Genomic DNA, 19,305 nt, shown 5'->3' with positions numbered 1-19,305 from the left:
CTACATCTGGCAGCTTCAGCTGAAATGGATATACTGCAGCTGCAAGAACACTCATAATGACTAGCAATTAATCATGAATGCATGGAGGCAATGCATATGTACATTTTAATCTCTAATGATAAGATAATGAGAATCACTAACAGAACTATTTTGAGTAATTCTGTCCACGAGTTCTGAGAATTTACTTTTTTTTCTTTCTATGTTTTGTATCACATCATAAAGTTAAGGCTGGCTCTTGTTTACATCCATTATTTTTACAGTTACCAGGGTGCCTTCTGTGAACTATGGACTATTAACAACAACAAAAACTATATTTCAGCAATTTTTTTTTTTAAGGATTTGTTGCTAGGGCTCCTCAGCTTTGGCAAGCAGACAACATTTTAAGCATGAGTTGGATTGTGGCCAGTTGAAAAATTCCCAAACTCATCACGTATCAGGACTAAGAATGGTAGGCCTGCATGTGAGATTTGCATGGAGCAGGAAATGAAAGACAACAAAAAACAGGAATATTTTCAGTGTAGAAACCAAAGGCTTGAGTAATCTTAATAAATGCAAAACTATTACTAAGTTAAATTCACTCTCTTTTTTCAACTCCATGAGGCTTTTAAGTGACAGGCCAAATGAGGTATTGCTTTTTCTGCTAAGTAATGTTATTACACACGCACAAAGTTTACATTAAAATATTTTATTACAATACAGACAATTAGCCTCAAAATTAATACAAATTAAGATAAAATATTTACAAGTTAATGTGTACAATGTAGCTGTTTGAACAGCATAAACAAGAACGTCTAAAAATCTACATTCTGTAAGTAACAAAGAGAGCACCCCCAACTTGTTCAAGAGGCATGGGCAGCAGTTGGCAAAGGCTGTCTGAAGAATGAGGAGCAATGTTTGTAAAGTCAAGGGGAGAAGTCTTTTACAACAAAAGAAAAATGTGAACCCTTACTCGGTTCTGTTATTCTTCAATTAATGTTTTTCCCAAACCATACAGCCCCCCAGGCCACCAAGTTTGTTTGTTTTAGTAACTTCTAGAAGTACTGCCACAAGATGCCTTTCAAATGCAATAAAAATAATCAAATTATGCAAGAGTTTAACAACTTTTTAATAGAAAATTCTTTACATACAGTGATTCTTTCAACAAGAATATTTTGATTGGCATTTGAAATAGAATTGTATTAGAGAGAACGACTATGGGCTCACTCCCAGTTCTTTCAGTATGTTCTTCCTGCTGCTCAGCCACTCCTACGCCATTATAAAATGAACCCCAATCTCAGCAGTAGTCACAAAGATGTGTTATAAATACATGATCTATTCCTATTAATGTGCAGTTCATTTCTCTAGTTGCTGAGGGGTACTAAAAGCTTCATAAACATTAGCAGCAAAATCTTTCATTTGTTCCATCGTCAGTAAGTCCTAGAAGAAATTTGAGGAATACATTTGCTTAATCAAAACTACACCCACCACGCTTCTGGTTTTACTGCAGTACGTAATTGTGCCGACCATGAGAAAAGCACCTGGCACTCCTGAGATCTAACTCAGACCTTTCAACTGCATGAAATTCCTGAACAGAACTCCAAATACAACCAAGCTGAGACTTAGTTGTTTTTTTTTTTTCCTGCTTCTGCATTGTTTCATTAAGGGAAGAGATTATAGGAGAAAAAGCTTTTTTTTGGAAAGTACGGCTCTACAAAAAGTTTAATTTATGTTACTTATTCCTACTTGTTTAAGCCGCTGAAATTAAACAAAATAAGGTACTTTACTAAAAAGAAATAACATCTCAAAACTTCACTAGAGATATTTTAAATGAAGCTAGATTCTTACCTGAACAAAGTGACTGGGTGTTTCACTGCATACTGAATGGATCTGTCCATTTATTATTGGAATTATCTTGGCTAAAGGAAGACTGATGCTGGAGAGACTAGAAGAGAACAAAAATTATTGACATAGAGTTGCTTGGATACTTGTAAGACAACTGTGATTATTACTGATCTATATAATTTCTACTTCAAAAATAAGAGTTGGAAGAAGTTAGTTTTGGATAGACCACAAACTGGAATGTACAAGATGAAGGTTTGTCCCTATTAAGTTTTTCATTTAATATAGAACTACCAAAGAAAATTTTATCAATTGGCCATCCTATTGCAGTTTCACAACTGCTTCTCATGCAAAATGAATGTTTTAGAGACAGTATTTGCCTGTGTATATATGTAAGGTAGTTGCTAGACGTGTCCTATAATCTCAGACCCTTAAGCTCTTAACCAAGCTGAGGAGAGACAGCCAAGCTAAAGCCTTTGGGATATTTTAAGCAATGTAAATAGCTACATTTCAATACAAACACTACTATTTAAGAGCCATGAGTTATTAAAACAAACATACGAAGTTATTATTCAAAGTATTCATTTTAATATTTTAGGAATTATATTTCTAGGATTTGAACGTAGCTTTCAGATTTCTAACACACTGACATGTTCTAAAACCAAGATAACCTCAGAATAAAACCTGTTTTTCTAACAGTCTTTTAGAAAGGAGAAGATCCTGAATGTTTGGATTTTTTCCAACTTACTAAACAAGAACCTAAAGCTCTGTAGGGTACACTTACTTGGAGAACCACAGTTATGTCTACCTTCCCTGAGAACTATTGTAATTAACAGTTAGAGACTTGGACATACAGAGCTATCTTTCTCCCAGCCTCCTAGGGGAATGGTGAAAGGACATCTCCCAAACTCAAAAGCAGTCTGTTTGTACAGCACTGGCAAAAATTGGAAAGTATCGGTCTTATGATTTCTGCTTTTAGATGTGCAAGTGATGGTAAGAAAGACACTTCAGGAAAATTCCAGTGGGTTCTTGGCTCGGGAGAAACAAGCAATACTCCTTGCTCTCTGACCAAAGCAAAGAGACCATATTTATTCTTGAAAAGCAAGAAACAAAGTTATTTCTAGCATGAGAACTTCAAGTAGGCAAGAAAATCCCTGCCTGTTTTAGAATTCATGTGATAGTACGTCATAGTAAGAACCACAACAAAAAAAACCATTTACCTATTTACAGAGCCATTCTGAGAGAAGTCCTGTTCAGTAGGTCTGAAGAACTCCGCCATATTGTCCAGCAGTTGACTGAATCCTCTGTTTAAACACGTGCTCAAAACCGTACTGAAGTCTGGACTGAAGAAGTAAATATGTGCTGTTTTGATTCTTAGGATTCATTTTTCCAAAACCAAAACCCCTGCAAATCTCAAGAGTATGTGAGGTTCCCAAATCTCTCCAAGTATCTCCACAGCAAAACAGTCAACAACCTCAACACTACCCTAGAGATACTAAAAGATAAAATGGAAAGCATTCCTTCCTTACCTATTTCTTACTAGGCAGTAGCACTGAGGGACTCATCCTTAAAATGCCCCAGATCTCTAGCAGTTACATTCTAAAAACAGTCTGGCATTTGACTCTCTTCATTCCTATTCAGTGCTCATTTTAGAAGCCTCACTGCAGTAGCTCTTGTAGAAGGATAACCACTCATAAAACCATGCATTAAAAACAAATTCTGATAAGCCAAAACTGGTGTTCATTTTATCAAAGCAAGTAAATGCAAAATAATTACTCTCAATTTGTGTCAGAAGGGATGTACTTCTCTTTCCCTACATAACTAAGAAAATGTGAGGAAGAGGTACCAGTTAGCTGTGATAAAGCACCCTTGTATTATTAAGGCAAGATTATTTCTTACAAGTTTCAAAGCACTCAAATTTTGAAAATCCCAGCCTTTAATTATGGAATATAAAAATTTAAGGCAGCACAGTGGCTGAAAGGTCACATCTAGCAAATGAATGTTCACCACTTTCTTTATAAAACTAATTGTCTCACATAAACTGTAGCTGTAAGGAGTTCAATTTGAATATTTTCTGTATACCTTTCCAGCATATCTCTAGTTTCATTAAGTAATTTAATCGTTGCAGTGTCTCTTTCTGTGAGTCCACAAGCCTAGAAAAAAACAAGACATGCCAATTAGTGAGAAATCTATACGAATCATAAAACTAAGGGTGGAAATAATTTTGTCATGGCATTAAGTCAAGATGACTGTTAAGACATCTATTTAATACAAACAATTTATCACAGATTCTTTATAAATTTATGTGCATTGCTTGTAACTGGTCACTGGTTTTGTGTGTGATTTCTTATTTTACTTAAAAAAAAATATATATATATATATATATAAAAAAAAAAATATAAAATACTGGCAGAAAACACCATGCTAATCAAGCAGCTGAAATAAACGCTGCATGTTAGCATGTTAACTTTAAGAGATAAATGCATGGGGTCACACAATGAAACCTCAGTTTCTTCTTCATACCAGCATAATATCAAGTTGAGAACCAGTTTTCACCAACCTGCGATATGGCTGGAGTCAAATACTGTTAGAAAATTTGGGAAATTACATTAATGTTGCCACTTAGATAAGATACACCTGGCTCCTGATTCCTGTTCATTTTCCTTCTCAAATCAACAAAAAGACTCGGGCACACCATCACTTTTTCCAGCACAGCATCTCTTTCAGAGATGACGCCAACTGTTCAGGCTCTTTGCTGGTGCACAAGTAAAAGGTAATACATTTCAGCTTCGGACTATGTTAAGCAGCACTATGCTACGGCATAAATCATGGGCTAAAAGCACTAACATGGCTGTGTTTCCAAGTTCAAAGTTGACATTTTCAATCAAGTGTGAAGAAGGTACAACTTTCCTCATCCTAGACCAAAGAGATAAGGATACTTCACATTTATAAAGAAAGAGGTACTGCCATTTATCAAAGATTCAGTTAGCACAATGTACTTAGAGTAGTTACGCACTCCTCCCTCTCCAAAATAAAGAAGTCAGATGAAACAAATAAAACAAGTACCTGGGTAGCGAGAGGGTTTTCTTCATCTGGCATCAGATAATGACATAAGGGAGAATAAGGTGCGACCTGATCTGAATCTTTATGTTCCACTTCTTTCCTGATTTCTTTTAGTTTCTGTTCCAGCTCCAGAAGAGATAGGGCATGCTTAAGGGAGATACTAAAAAGATGGAAAGACTGTTAATTTTGCAGTCAACATTGTAATGATGTAGTGTTCATTTACTGATAATATGCTCACTGCAGGATCCCAATCGATACTGGTCTGCACTATTGTGTTCCCAACCTGCCAAAAGCTTGGTCTTGGAAAAAGTCAGTCTGCATTTTTTTTCACTTTTTAAATTCTAATAAAACTCATTGCTGTGGGAGCAGTCACCACGGTAAAGACAAAAAGCTAACTACCAGGAAATATGGACCTCTTACCTTCCAAAAACTTTATGCACAGCTTGTTTAACAACAGTTATTAACTCAGTCAGTCCTAGAACAAAAAAAAAGTGTCAAAGTTATTCTAATTATTTGCTTAAGTCTAAAGAAAAGGAGCATCCTGTAAGTGGTTTATAAAAAATATCATACCATCTCCTAACAGGTGCTGGATACTTGATAAATATTGCTGTTGAACCTCAGGGGGAGCTAATGGTGTCTGTGGGGGGAAAAGAAAAAGTTCTGTGAAACAAAATAGAAAACAACACAAAAAATCACGTCGAACAGGTAGCAAACATTTTCCTTCATCTTTATAATACCCTACAGCAGGCAGAGTCCCCCACTCTCAGTGCAGGTCTGGAAAATAACTAGTAACTTAGTAGTTATCTGCTGAGAAGTTTCCTCTGTATCACAGTACTGGAAAATACAGGATATGAAAATGAAAAGTTTCTTTAAAGAAAAACTGAGAGAGGATCTCAAAATTAATTGTATCTTCCCTTCAGTATTTCACAGCTTGCTGTGGTTCCTTCCAATCACATGTTCCTACCAATATTTTCATTATACTTAAGCAGACTATGAGGAACAGCAGGACACCTACATTTACAAGTTGTCATAGTTGAACTGGGAGATGACAGTCCCCACCCTAAAAATTAAACCTGATGAAATAGGATATTTATGCTCAACCCTAGCAGAAAACAGAGAAATCCCTTGATAAAAAACTCTGGGGAGTTGAAGAGAATGTCTGTTTGTTCCAGCTAAGTGCCTTAAAGCTGATTCTGTCAACCCACTCCTCTACTGGAAAAGTAATAGAAAGGAAACATTTCTACTCCAGAGTCTCTTTGCCCAAAAAAGCCTTTTCAGACTTTACAAAATGCAAACGCGACCTCCATCATCTCTGGCTTCCCTAATGAAAGCTTTTCTAGACCCTTCAGACCTGCCTTGACGTGCTGTCCCTGGACTCCCAGCAAGAGTGATCTGAGAGGAGCATATACCAACTAATAAAAGTTTGCATTCATTATTTTTAGGTGAGCTGTTCAGCAATTTGCAGATCTTATTCTAGACATTTAGTTACTCTAGAATCTACTATTATTGAGCAGTAGATACATTGTATAAACAAAAACCAAGCTTCCACCTCATCAACAGATACTTCGTTAGGTGGCCTTCTAGAGTTAAAAAAAAAAACAAACAACAACTAACCAGTCTTTATTTCATTTCCTTTAAGCTAAGAGAATTTAACTGAGGAGATTAATGTACAAGCTAGGAAGAACTGAGCATTTATAGATGTATTTGCATACACATCTTGGATAATTTGCACAATATTACACAAAAGACTACAGAAAGCAAAGAAATGACTAACTCTGATGCTCAGATTGAAGTGGCTGTCTTAAAGCAATACAAACGCAGACAAAAGGTATTATTCAATATTGCTAGTATTTTGTTAAGCAATATTATCCCCAAATAATCTGAATTTAGAGACTACAATAAAATATCAACAAACCTTACCATCAGTAATCCCTTCATGTCTCCCCATCTTACGACACTTGTTCATTCAAATATTGCTGAGCTATACCTATCTCTCACTAACTTATTCTTTCACTCCCAAGAATATGAAATTCCAACCTTTAAAACAAGAAACTTACTGTGCCATTCTTGCAGACTGCAGCATTATCTAGGTAGATGTAACCGCCAATAATATTTAATTGGACTCGCAAAAGAACTACCAGCATACAGGTACTATAGACAGCAACAATGCTTCTTGTGAAACCTTGAGGAGAGACAACACAGCAATTTCAAAGTCAAGGAAATAAGGGCGAGGCAATAAAGGAGAGTGTTCCCAAGACCCAAAAGTACTGACGATTTTTAAACACACAGCGATTTCTCTCATTGGTTGTCTCAACACATACTTTCATAAAACATGCCCCAAATTACCATGAGTCTAATATGTGCAGGAGCATCTGCTGAAGCACTGCCCCATTTTAATCACAGCATCAGAGAATATTCCAAGTAGGAAGGGATGCACAGAGATTCAGAGTCATACTCCCAGCCCCAGAGAGGATCACCTATAAATCAAACTGCAGATCTGAGACTATTGTCCAAATGCTTCTTAAACTCAAGATTGCCGTTGTGACTACTTCTCTGGGGAGCCTGTTCCAGTGCCCAAAAGTCTCATATAATTATAGAAACTGCTCTAGAAGGTGTACCCTGTAGCAGTGCTGTCAGATTCTCTTTCTATCTTAGGCCAGGAAACACACAAAGTGTGTTAACCCTCACACAACTAAGACACAGAATGTCTAACAGCAGTTACAGGAGAAAAAAAAAAGTTACCTACAGCAGAAGTAGCCAAAATCAGGGAAGCAGTGATGGCAGGCATAAAAAATGGAAGTAACAGATCAGAAGTATTAAATAATAATAATATTTAAAAGTCTAGTGATTTTTCACTACGTAGTTATCTGACTTCCTTTCCACTGCTTGCACCAACCAATATGTAAAATGATGAACCAAAGGGTTCACATAACTTCTGCTGTGATGGTGACCTCAAACAGCCTTGAAAAGAGAAAACTGTTGGCTGTGCAAGGGCTGGAGTACATTACTGAGAGATGTTTTCTGCTATGTTCAGAATTGAACTTTGTGAAAAACTAGACTGATTTTTCTGTGGTTGTACAGAAAGTCCTCACAAAGTTTTGTTGAGCAGGATAACATACGAGGGCCAATAAAATCCTTCACATTGGTTTTTGAGCATCTGCCTTCCATGGGTAATATGAAAAAGTCCTTAATAAGGAATTTTGTGAGAGAGCGTATGAGAAACTTGCTCAATATCACATCACACTATCTTTGTACCTGCTGAAACAACAACTTCTTCTAGTGTAAAGTGTGCACTTTGAACGGTATCATTTTAAAATTTATACTAAATATTAGGTAGATTGAATCATTCATTTACACTTACTTATTATCTTTAAATCCTCCCATATTTCTAACTTGTTTGCTGGCCTGTGGAGAAAAAAATAAATTGAAAAAAAAATTATAATTAATATATTATTATTATATAATTAATTATAATTATTATTATAAATTGAAAAAAATAAATTGAACTATCAAGCACTGTATATTTTCCTTGGACATTAATAAACACATTAAATAAAACGTCAGTGTTCCAAGGCAAATTCATTTAACTATTATAATTACTTACATCAGATTTACCTCTACAGTGATTTACTTCATTCAAGAAAACAGTATATAAGCAATGCATGAAGTCACAGAAAAGATACCCAAATTTAAATGTTTAAATACAGTATTTATTGATGTCAATTACATTTATACCATCAATTTTGAGTTCCTATACTAAGCAGTCAGAAAAAAAAACATGGATTGTACATAAAGTAGTTCTTCCTAGGACCTTGACTGTGCATGTATTTAACATAGACCTCAGATCAGTAGGGCTTTCTGTACCCACCTGTGCATAATAAGCAAAGGATCAGAATTTCTATCTTCCTTGCTTAGGAGATTTACCACTGTTTGACTTGGTTTTAAAATACTGACTAGGTTATCTAAAAACAAAGTGATTGTGACCATATGTGGAAAAGTAGTCTACCCACATAAATGCCGTAAACTCAAGGGTTTTTCTTCCACTGAAATATATTCACCTTTTGGTCTGTCTGATTTCTAAGATAAATATACTCTGCAGACAAAAAGCAAGAACACAGATGGTACAGAATTACAGAATACCCAACCTCAAAGGGACCCACAAGGATTATTGAGTCCAACCCCTGGCTCTACACAGGATCATCCAAACTTGGGGCCTTGCCCACTGCCCTGGGCAGCCTGTTGCATGCCCACCACTCTTTGGTGAAGAAGCTTTTCCTCACACCCAGCCTATCCATCCCCTGACACAGCTCCATGCCGTTCCCTCTGGCCCCGTGGCTGTCACAGAGAGCAGGGCTCAGCGCTGCCCCTCCGCTCCCTGTGAGGAGCTGCAGCTGCCATGAGGGCTCCGCTCAGCTCCTCTGCTCTGGGCTGAGCCAACCAAGGGAGCTCAGCCGCTCCTCATACACCTGGCCCTCCAGACCCTCTACCATCTTTGTAGCCCTCCCGTGGATGCTCTAATAGCTTGGTATCCTCATACTGCGGCACCCAAACCTGCACCCCGTGCTGGAGGTGAAGCCATACTGTGCAGAGCAGTGCAGGACACCCCTCACCATCACTCAGCAGCAGTACTGGGCCTGCTGCACCAGGCTATGGCCGCCCCTTGGCCTGCCAGGGCACGCTGCTGGCTCAGATTCAACTTGCCTGTTTTCCCTGCCTGCATGCATAAATGCATCTAACTAAGACCTATGGCATATTTAGGACTAGTAAAGAGACATGATTTTAGCAATGCAATAGCAGACGTAAGAGCAAGCTAACCACTCAAGAGTTTTATTCAGCCCTTCTCTCACGTGGATCAGTATCAGTAAGTAACATCTACAGTATCTCATTGTGGAGGAATCAATTTGCAGAAGTAACTTGGAGAAACATTTGGTAATTTCTTGGGATCAGAAGTAACACTTAAATATTCAGCACACACAGTGCAGGCCAACCTGTTCTTAGATTTTACAGTAATCTAGTTAATAAAATATATAGACTTTTCACAGGCTCAGTTAACCATTAAGCAATGCTTTTATCTTTCTGAATCACGTGTACTTTAGCATTAGTTTGACCATTTTATCAATCACAGATAATTTTTCAGCTCACTGCCATTAAGTAATGCACACAATTATAAACTATTAAATCTACAACTCCAGAACGAAGAATATTTAAAAAAGAAAAAAAAAAAAGGAGAGAAGAATCCATAGCACTTCACTTTTTACAAGCAAAATCAACAGCTTTAACTCATTCAAAAGCCAAAGACTTCCAAAAGAGACAGTAATATTTCTGTAGGTGAAACACATGACAAGCCTCAATACGAAAAGCCTTACTTATACAGGACAGCACACCAACATGAGCCAAATGCATTTGTATCTATTGAGTCAAAACACATTTTACAGTAAAAAAATACTCTTTTTTTTTTTTTACAAAGTCTTTTCTCAAAACATAAGGCAACAATCAGTTAACAGCTTAAGACTGCAAGCATTAAGCCCAACAGTGGCTTAATGGAAATAGATTTTTCAGTCTTCACCTACTATTCAATTTTTATTTCGCATTCCTTTACTTAGAAAAGCAGTAGGGATGCAGATGGTAATACAAACATAAACAGAGTTTTGGAATAAAGTTTGTAATGAGTACATGGGAGATATGCAACATCTGCAAGACTACAGCAGCAACTACTTTCCCCACCTCATTCAATCTCACTGATTTGAGAAGGGTAGGACAGAAGACAGAACAAGAGCACTGGTAACCTTGTGTGGTGCTCACTTTTTAAAGGTTTACCTGGAAGGCTGAAGAAGTCAGTCTGCTTATACTCCCAATCTGTTCCTATCCTCCCCAAATTACTAAAATAATGTAAAAAGGTTTTAAATTTAAGGAACTGAAAGGATTTTAAGTTAAAGGATTTCTCACAGATGATGAAAGAAAAAGACTGTATATTTACGGATGCTAAAGATGAATGTCTCTGGATCTACTCTTGCATAGGCAACAAGAGCAACACTGGAAGGGTCCAGAGCCACGTGATTAATCTTCCAAAATCAAAGTGGAAAGAAAACAAATCTATACCTTTGTGTACAGCACCTGAATGCAAAGCTTCTTGAAAGGCTCTCTTTAAAGCCTGCTCTGCAGCCCCATTTCATGATCTGTCCCTCCCAGCCCCTTCTCTACCCTTCAAAAAGTTCAAGCATCTATTTAGAACTTCCTCTGCGTAAGTCAAAAAAGGAAGCACAAACTCTACTGTAAAATACATTCCAAATTAGAGTATCCAAGGATATTCATGGTCTCAGCTGCATGTAACCAATATTTTAAACATACACACACACACGTTTCTTTGTTCTCAGAAATGCATAACAGAAGTTATGCAGAAGTCCCATCACCATTTCTGCTGGGGTTATTGGAATTCAGAAGTCTGCTTCTGTATCCATAAACTGCTCCAAATACTTCAACAAATTGGTGACACTGGCTACATTCTGATCAAAGAATGCATGCTATAGAGAACAAACAAGGCCACTACTTGTTTTGGACATGGAATAAGAGACTAAAGTCCAGAAGACAAATCTGGTCATCCACAACATCCCTTATTCATTCAGGTTAATTTTCATTAAGTAGAACTATGGGAAGTACATTAAATATTCCATACAAACTAACTTTTTCCAGTTACTTCTCATTTGGGTTCACTATCACTCAACTACAGTACCCAGGTTCTCACATCACATATTACAAAGCCATTATTTAAGCATAATTCCCATTCTAAGTATCACATTCTGTCAGGTTCTTGGGAGAGTATTTGACTGGAAAAAAAGTCAATGATGGGATTGCCAATTTATTAAATGCTGGACAGTTGAAGTTACAGCTATATAAATAAGTTAGCAGGAGCTAAACAGGAAAGGTAGCCTTGGGGGAGTCAGAAATCCTATGTTAACGGCCTACAGTAACACTTTTACTCCTTCCTCAATGCCAAGCAGCTTTTAAGGCATGCTACTACACACTTTATTTAATATGCCACTTGTTCTTACAGTTCTAATGAAAACAAAGGTTGTTTTCTGACATGGAGACATTTGTCTTAAAGCACGACATGCCTCTTTAACTTCTGATAACTCACTTCCATTTGTAACATCATTTCATATACCTTCTACTACCAATCATGTCTGATCTCTGTAAGATTACATAAACATTTTCCCAACTAAAAACATAATTAAGATAGTCTATTTAAGACAAAGTACTTATAGTATCTAATCTTCCCTTAAATAGAGCATTTTAACAAAAATCATGGCTCTCACTGAAACATCTGAAAGTGATAACTATCTCCTGTAGAGTTTGGAGAATGCTATACCTACCTATCAAACTACATCTAACATGACAAAATATTTATATAGTGATTTCAAAATGCCTTAAGACTTGTTATTCAACAGGATGCAGAACAGAAATCCTGCACACTCTCTACATTATAAATACATCATTTGAGAAAAAAAAAGATATCAAAACAAGTTATCTTCAACACAATGAAGTAATCTTACCTATTTTTAAGAAGAGATGTGAGACTCTCAGAATTTAACTGATGCATTAAGGCATCCCTCAATGTAGGGAGCATTGACAGCACTGTAATTGAAAGAAAAAAAACAAAAATGTAAACCAAAATTTTTCAACATACAAAAAGCACCATTAATCCATACCCCACACTTACTCGACAGCTGCTATACTGTATTGGTCCTATTTACTCTACATACAAAGCTGGGAGGACAAGCAACCTAGGAACTCCTGCAATTGTCCTGCACACCTCCTTCCAGCTTGGGTAGAATGCTGCCCTTACATGGCTATTCCTGACTGCCTGCAGACATATGCTCACATCCTGCAGTATCTGTGCATACGCACCTTCAACTCCCCAGAAGAGTAATCAGTGGATTTTCATCCACACTGTTGTATTTCCCCAAATAGGAAGAACAAATCTGAGCGTTTTTCTGCTTGTTTTTGTTTCCTCCACCCCCCACAGTAAGAGAACAAAGGAAAGGTACATTTTAAATCAAAGGAAAGCTGGTGGAAGAAAATGCCTGATTTCCAGAACATCCAAGTTCTAACCTACCACTATACGATGGGAACAAGAAGTGGTAAACAAAAGCACTCGCAGAACATGATCAATGCCACAAAACATGAAAAACTCTTGGCAAAAATGCATGCTGCCGTACAGAACATACTTTGTATAATTAATGGCAAATAAAGGCTTAGTCCTTGCAGTAGTCAATACCAGCAGTCAATACCAAATGGAAAAAGATAATAAAGAAACATAAATTGCTCCAGAGTAAACAAAGTGCACAGAAACCATTTGCAGTCACTTCATAAACTGCTACAAATTTCAAGAGGAAAAGAAAACACTGCCCAATTTGTGTTGCAGAATTAGCTTTGAAAGGTTTGTGTTCAGACTCACGTCCTCCCAAATGCAGAGATAAATGCTAGAATAAAATCACTACCACTTTTGGTACCTTTCAGTTGTTCAAGTGTAGGGAATTAACTGTAGGGAATAGAATATATTTGCAAATCACAATTACCCTCTGAGATCTCTGTGTGGTTTACTAGCCATGTGCTACAATGAATAAGGGAATTAATCCTGCAGTAAATTCTGGGTGCTGCTTCACACATCCATGTGACATGGAGTTGAGGGCAATACAAAAAAGGGTCTTGAACTGATAAATCACGCATTACATAACAGATGAATACACACAAACCAAGGATTACAATGACCCCTTGAAATCTCTTCAATCCTCTGTTCCTCCAATTTAGTCAGAAGTCATAAGATGACTATAATTTATACACTACTACTTAGTTAAGACTTCGAATTCACCTTCCTTTCTTACTGTTATAAATCCCCAAATAACTCCACTTCTCAGGAACATAAACTATTTCTTTATCTTACCTGTCATATTGCATGTCCTCTGATTACTCTCAAAATGATACTGCCTTCGTGCTTGGGCGATGTATTCAGCTGCCTCTCGTTCCTGGATTTCTCTGATTTTCTTCTGCCCATATTTCCCCAGTAAATAGACCCCTACAGAGAGATTTTCAGATTACAAACTGCTTTTAAAATGTGAGCAAAGCCCCTTTCAGCTCCTTTCATTGGCTTAAAACCGTAAGGGTATGAAATGATTTGAGAGAAGATATGTGGCTCTCAAGTATTTTAATAGTAATTAGCAAACAACAGCACTACTCCAGTTTTGAATTCAGTTCCATTTTTTGGTCATTAAAACATCTCAGTATATTCTACAAAACCACCATCACTATTTCAAAAGGTTTGTCAACTTTGTGCCCTAATATTTATGGTCACCAAAAAAAAAAAAAAAAAAAGTTATTCAATTCATATTGGCAGCATGTTTCCCAATCTGCAATTGCAAACCTGACCAGTTTGGAACAATCTTGATCACTTCCACTTTTTTATCTCATGAGTCTTTTGGGAAACAAGTGAAAGTTGAGCTCTCCTGCTTCAACCTTCTGGCAGACTCAGCCAGCACTTGTCACAAATCACCCCATCAGATGCAAACTTCAATGCTACAGCTTCCTCAATGTAAAGTGCAGTTTTACCACTGTAAACTCTTAACCAAAATGAGACTTCATAAATAACAATAATTTTGCTTCTAAACATAATCAATTCCTGTCAAGAATATGTATTTAGAACACAAACTTCAGGATGCTGATTTTCACAGCCTACTGCAACAGCAGCAATTGATTTGTTTATTCTAAACAAATAGTTTTCAAACACAAGATTCTTCCAACCATATTTAATTCCGCCACATACGTTGCATTCAGACAGAACCACATGTCCAAAAGACAAGCTTTGGTTCATTCCCCCTCCTCCCCAAATAAGCCATTTAACTCCAGGTTTTGTGACAGAAATATCACCCAGGTTTAAAAAAAGGCTCTTCCCGCACGCAGCATGGCAGTCATGAGACAGTAAGAAGGAAACAACAAGAACCATGTGCAGGCCCTTTAGTCATACGCAGGAGCAACACCTTTGTAAGTAAGATGGAGGGCACTAATTGCCTAACAGTTGGGCACTCTGCAGAAAACTGCCACCTATCTCACGAGGGTCCAAAGTTGCACTAGCAGCCATCCAGCTTTCAATGCAATTGAGTGAGGCAACACATTAGGAGTTCAATTTCCTCCCTCCTCCTCTGAACAAAGGTGTAACTTTGACCCATCACTAACTGATACTGTGCACTCCAGCTTCGCCTTTAAGAATGCGATGCATAAAAAGTAAGCTGAGGTAAAAACTGCATCATCCACAGAGCTTAAGCAGAAACAATGAACAAAAAAATGTTTTTGCATGTGAGCAATGCATGGATACCAACTGCTCTCCTAAATGCCTCAAGTTGTTTACAGGACTTGATGCTGTGCTCAGGGAATTCCAGTCCTGCTCTTGCAGCTTTATGAAGATGAACACTTACACGAGTTACTGCTGCATGCACATTTCCTGACTGAGGGGTATTTCAAGGAGCTGCCTGCCTGGGAGTTGCGTGTGTGCTCACTTTTTGCTTTAGAAATGCTGTATCTGTATCGATATAGAGAAGAGCTGGGAGCAGGACCAGAGCAAGTCACATCCTAACAACTGCCATAAAGCCAACATCAGCTAAGGTAATTGTAAGAAATGAAATCGATGTTTTGAAGACTTCTGTCTTCAAGCAAAGGACAAGCAAAACAGAACAAGCAAAGGAAACGTCAACTTTTTACAACGGCTAAAATATCTCCATTTTACTTCTCCGTAGGAGAAGGGAGGTCAGCAGTAAGTGGCAGTGGCAGCATTTGCTCATATCTAATTAGCTAACAGTTGTACAGACAGATTTTCATACATTACCTTTCCCGTATGTCCCGTACAAAAGCAGGAATGAAGAAAATTCAGCAATAATGAGACTGCTCAAAGGATAATTTCTATGGAAACTATCTCCACCTTCAATAATGTGGTTCAGTATTTCTGAAGCCCACAGGTTCAGAGAAGCAGATTAGTGGTGCAAGGAAGGATTACAGCCACTGACACCAGTGCACTCAGGTATAGGAACATCAGCAAGGATCTTGAACTACATTTCCTATTGCTCTGTAACCGGTCTACAAACTGAAACACATACATTGGCTGACCTATAACACATGCAACGTTTGGGTCTATAATATCTGTCTCCTGTGGAAGCAATTTATCAGAGAATTGAGAGAAACATGCTCCAGTTTATCACTGCTGTATAGTTTCTTCCCACCTAGATAGAAGTAATGGAAATAGCTTACAAAATCCACAGGCTCTTACACATTCATGACAGTGATTTCAAACCAGTTGGAGATTTCTCCCATCACACCTAAGTAATGACTTTCTCCCTAAGCTTTTTCCTTTTTCCCCTCCAGGCTGGATGTGGCTCTGGGCAGCCTGGTTTAGTGGTTGTCAACCCTGCACATAGCAGGGGGTTGAAACTCGATGATCATTTGTGGTCCTTTTCAACCCAGGCCGTTCTATGATTCTTTCTTCACAGGTGCAACTAGTAACTAGGAGGCATCAAGTTTCAGGAAATCTCCTTACAAGTCTATGTGATCTTTACCCCGCTGTCATACTTCCCTCAAAAAATAATTAAGAAAAATACCTTCAAGAATTTCATTATGTAGAAATGGTGCTGACATACACAAGTCTGCACTCTTCCAGAACATCAATAGCTGCATGTGTTGTGATTTGCTCTTACATACAAGTAAACCATACATCAGCTGACACACAATCGTTCTGTTACGCTTAAAAAGTACCTTCAAAATAGGTAAGCTCCAAAGCCTTACTCTGTTGGCACCACAGACTTCTATCAGAACTCACCAAATGCCTTTGCTCTCACTCACAAACCAACACAACCATCCCAGGTAAGAAGACAGACTTCTGAACCAAAATGCTCTTCCTGCAAGCTGAAGGTTGCAACAGATGAAATTGAGTAACAATTAATTCACTGTTGAAATCAGAACTGCACATTTCAAACACATCCTGCACTTGCTCTTCTACAACACTGAGATAATGACAACAGTGAAGTATTTTGTAATATCCAACGCAATCTGCACTGAATGCTGAGCATTGAGATAAAAGTCAGTTTAAATCTCCTTGTACAGTAAGAACAAATGGATGCAATATGTCCTCACAGCTGAGACACGCGAGCTCTTTCTCTCTGCTTTAAATAACACTTCTCATGGGTTTGAACTTTGAACCCTAGACTTTGCTTACTTCAAGAGATTTAAATCTAGGACTAGAGGGAATGGCTTCAAGCTGTGCCAGGGGAGATTCAGGCTGGATGTTAGGAAATACTACTTTTCTGAAAGAGTATCAGACACTGCAATGGGCTGCATAGGGAGGTGGTGGAGTCACCGACCCTGGAGGTGTTCAAGGAACGTTTGGATTTTGTGTTGAAGGACATGGTTTAGCGAGTACTATTGGTGACAGGTGGATGAGTGGAGGATCTTGAAGGTCTTTTCCAACATTGGTGATTCTGTGAAGTCAATTTACTTTATACTGCTAAAAGAACTGACCCTTGAAGAATGGGTTCCTATGTGGTGGTCTTTCGTAAGTCCAGGTGCTCTCAATAAAAGGGAAAATCCACCTATTTCAGTTGCTTTTCTATCAATTTGAGCACTTAAATCATGAGTTTTGCAAAAGATTTTTCTGCTTATGAGACAGAGCCTAGGGATTCACAAAAATTGCATTAGGAATGTTACCCACCAATAACACACAAGGAATTTGTCTCAGTAAGCAGAGGCACGAGTACCAACTCATGGTTCTTCAGTAACTCACTGATAAAACATTGCACCAGTAATAATGCAGGGACTCTTCTGTACTGTCTAATGAATAATTAAATACAGCACTCTGCCCACGAGCCAAAGACTTAAAATCCTTAGGCTTTTGTGATGCTCTGTTTTCCCTTGTATCTTCTGCCTTCCCAGCAAGTGCAACTACAGCTCTTAAGAAAAACACACCAGAAATTACAGTCTCTGACATTACATCAGCAGATAAGCTGATTTTTCAGAAGCACAACAACTTTGTTTTTTTTGTCTTTTTTTTTTCCTTAGGTCTGGCAGCACTTTAAATGACTTTGATTTTGTCCCTGATTTTTAGTTAGTTAGTTGTGTTTTTGTTAAATATACTTCATCCAGTCAACAGCATTTCAGTGAAAGAGGTGCTACGTGAACAGTACCAACCATCAGGAAAAAGCTGCAAGTTTGGTGATGCCAGGATGGTTTCCAGGCTGGCAAAGGGCCATTTACAGGTAATGAACTCAGGACTTCAGGGTGGCAGGACTACTGAGAGCCATCAGCTCTACCGTACCTGCTTTCCCAGTAAGACATCAATCCACACTTCCATCTGAGGCTGGAGAACCCATGCTTTCTCTATTCCCATTTGTCTGCCTGCCACTCTCACAAGGACAGTGGGAGGTGAGGGGGAACAGCTGGCAGATTACAGTTTGGCATGTTAAAGTAAGCCTCGTTAATTTAGCATGGTGGGCTGCTAGCGTGGAGGCTCAAACAGGTAAACATAACCTTCTTTTGTGTTTGTGAAGGCAGAAAGCCTGCAGGGAAGGGGCAAAGCAGTTTGACCGTGAACACCAGCTAACCAACTATCATGCACCCATCAGAACTCTTTGGAAAAATACAGAAGGAATCCGTGCTGGAAGGGTGTAGAGGCCACAAGTATATCCACTGCACCCCCCCAGAAGGCCTCACCTGAATCAAAAGCAACAAAGAGAGAGACACCAAATGCACTGCAGAAACCTTACAGCCTTCAGAACACTGAACTGCTCAAACAAGTTCCTGTGGGCACAAACAAATCAAAGGCTCCTTAGCAACTCTGCGATCTTTAATTCTGTGCCATTTGCATAAAATACATGGAGATCTGACGACTGAGCGTGCAAAGACTTGGCCGCGTCGTTTGAGAAACACCTCACCTCCGCCAAGAAAACACAGTGTGGCGTTTTATCGCCAGAGAGAGACAGGTCCGAGGCGTTCCTTTAAATCTAATCCCACTCGAACTAATCTCGTAATAACTCCAAAGAGGAGCCTACCAGACCGTGCCCCCGTGGCTTAGACGGAGCTCTGAGGGAAGAAGAACGGCTCCGACAGCCGCTCTCACAACCCCTCCTCCACCGCTACCCCGCGAGCTGGGGCCCGGGCCGGCCGGGCGGCACTCGGGGAGCGGAGGGTCCCCGAGAATGGAGGGCCGCGGTTCCCCCCGCAGCCACGGAGCCCCTTCGGCCGCGCCGCGGGCACTCACCGCCGAGGAAGGTGCCGAGGACGAGGCATTTCTTCTTGTGCCGCTTGAGGAAACTCCAGAGCGACCGGAGCATCCTGCGCGCCCGACACGGCCGCCCCTCGCCTCCCTGCGTCGGCGGAAGGGGAGGTGGCAGC

At 38.9% G+C, this 19,305-nt stretch overlaps 1 protein-coding gene across 2 annotated transcripts; it reads right to left on the bottom strand.

Annotated features, from left to right (window-relative positions):
* Positions 1–669: 669 nt before the first annotated feature.
* Positions 670–19,305, bottom strand: PEX3 (peroxisomal biogenesis factor 3). 2 transcript variants are annotated; one of them, XM_048934929.1, is made up of 13 exons: positions 19,172–19,282; positions 18,625–18,711; positions 13,823–13,954; positions 12,432–12,513; positions 8,243–8,286; positions 6,939–7,063; positions 5,452–5,518; positions 5,302–5,356; positions 4,885–5,041; positions 3,901–3,971; positions 3,039–3,161; positions 1,825–1,921; positions 670–1,416 (listed from the first exon to the last, which is right to left on the bottom strand). In XM_048934929.1, the coding sequence occupies exons 3-13, from the start codon at positions 13,827–13,829 to the stop codon at positions 1,333–1,335; spliced, it is 912 nt and encodes a 303-aa protein (XP_048790886.1). In that variant the 5' UTR covers positions 13,830–13,954; positions 18,625–18,711; positions 19,172–19,282; the 3' UTR covers positions 670–1,332. The 2 variants fall into 2 exon arrangements, with proteins under 2 accessions (XP_048790886.1, XP_048790885.1); XM_048934928.1 differs by lacking the exon at positions 18,625–18,711 and having other exon boundaries at positions 19,172–19,305.

Source organism: Lagopus muta, chromosome 2 (genome assembly GCF_023343835.1).
Source record: "Lagopus muta isolate bLagMut1 chromosome 2, bLagMut1 primary, whole genome shotgun sequence".
NCBI lineage: Eukaryota > Metazoa > Chordata > Aves > Galliformes > Phasianidae > Lagopus > Lagopus muta.
The sequence above is the reverse complement of the archived record's forward strand: the minus strand, read 5'-3'. Positions and strand labels throughout refer to the sequence as shown.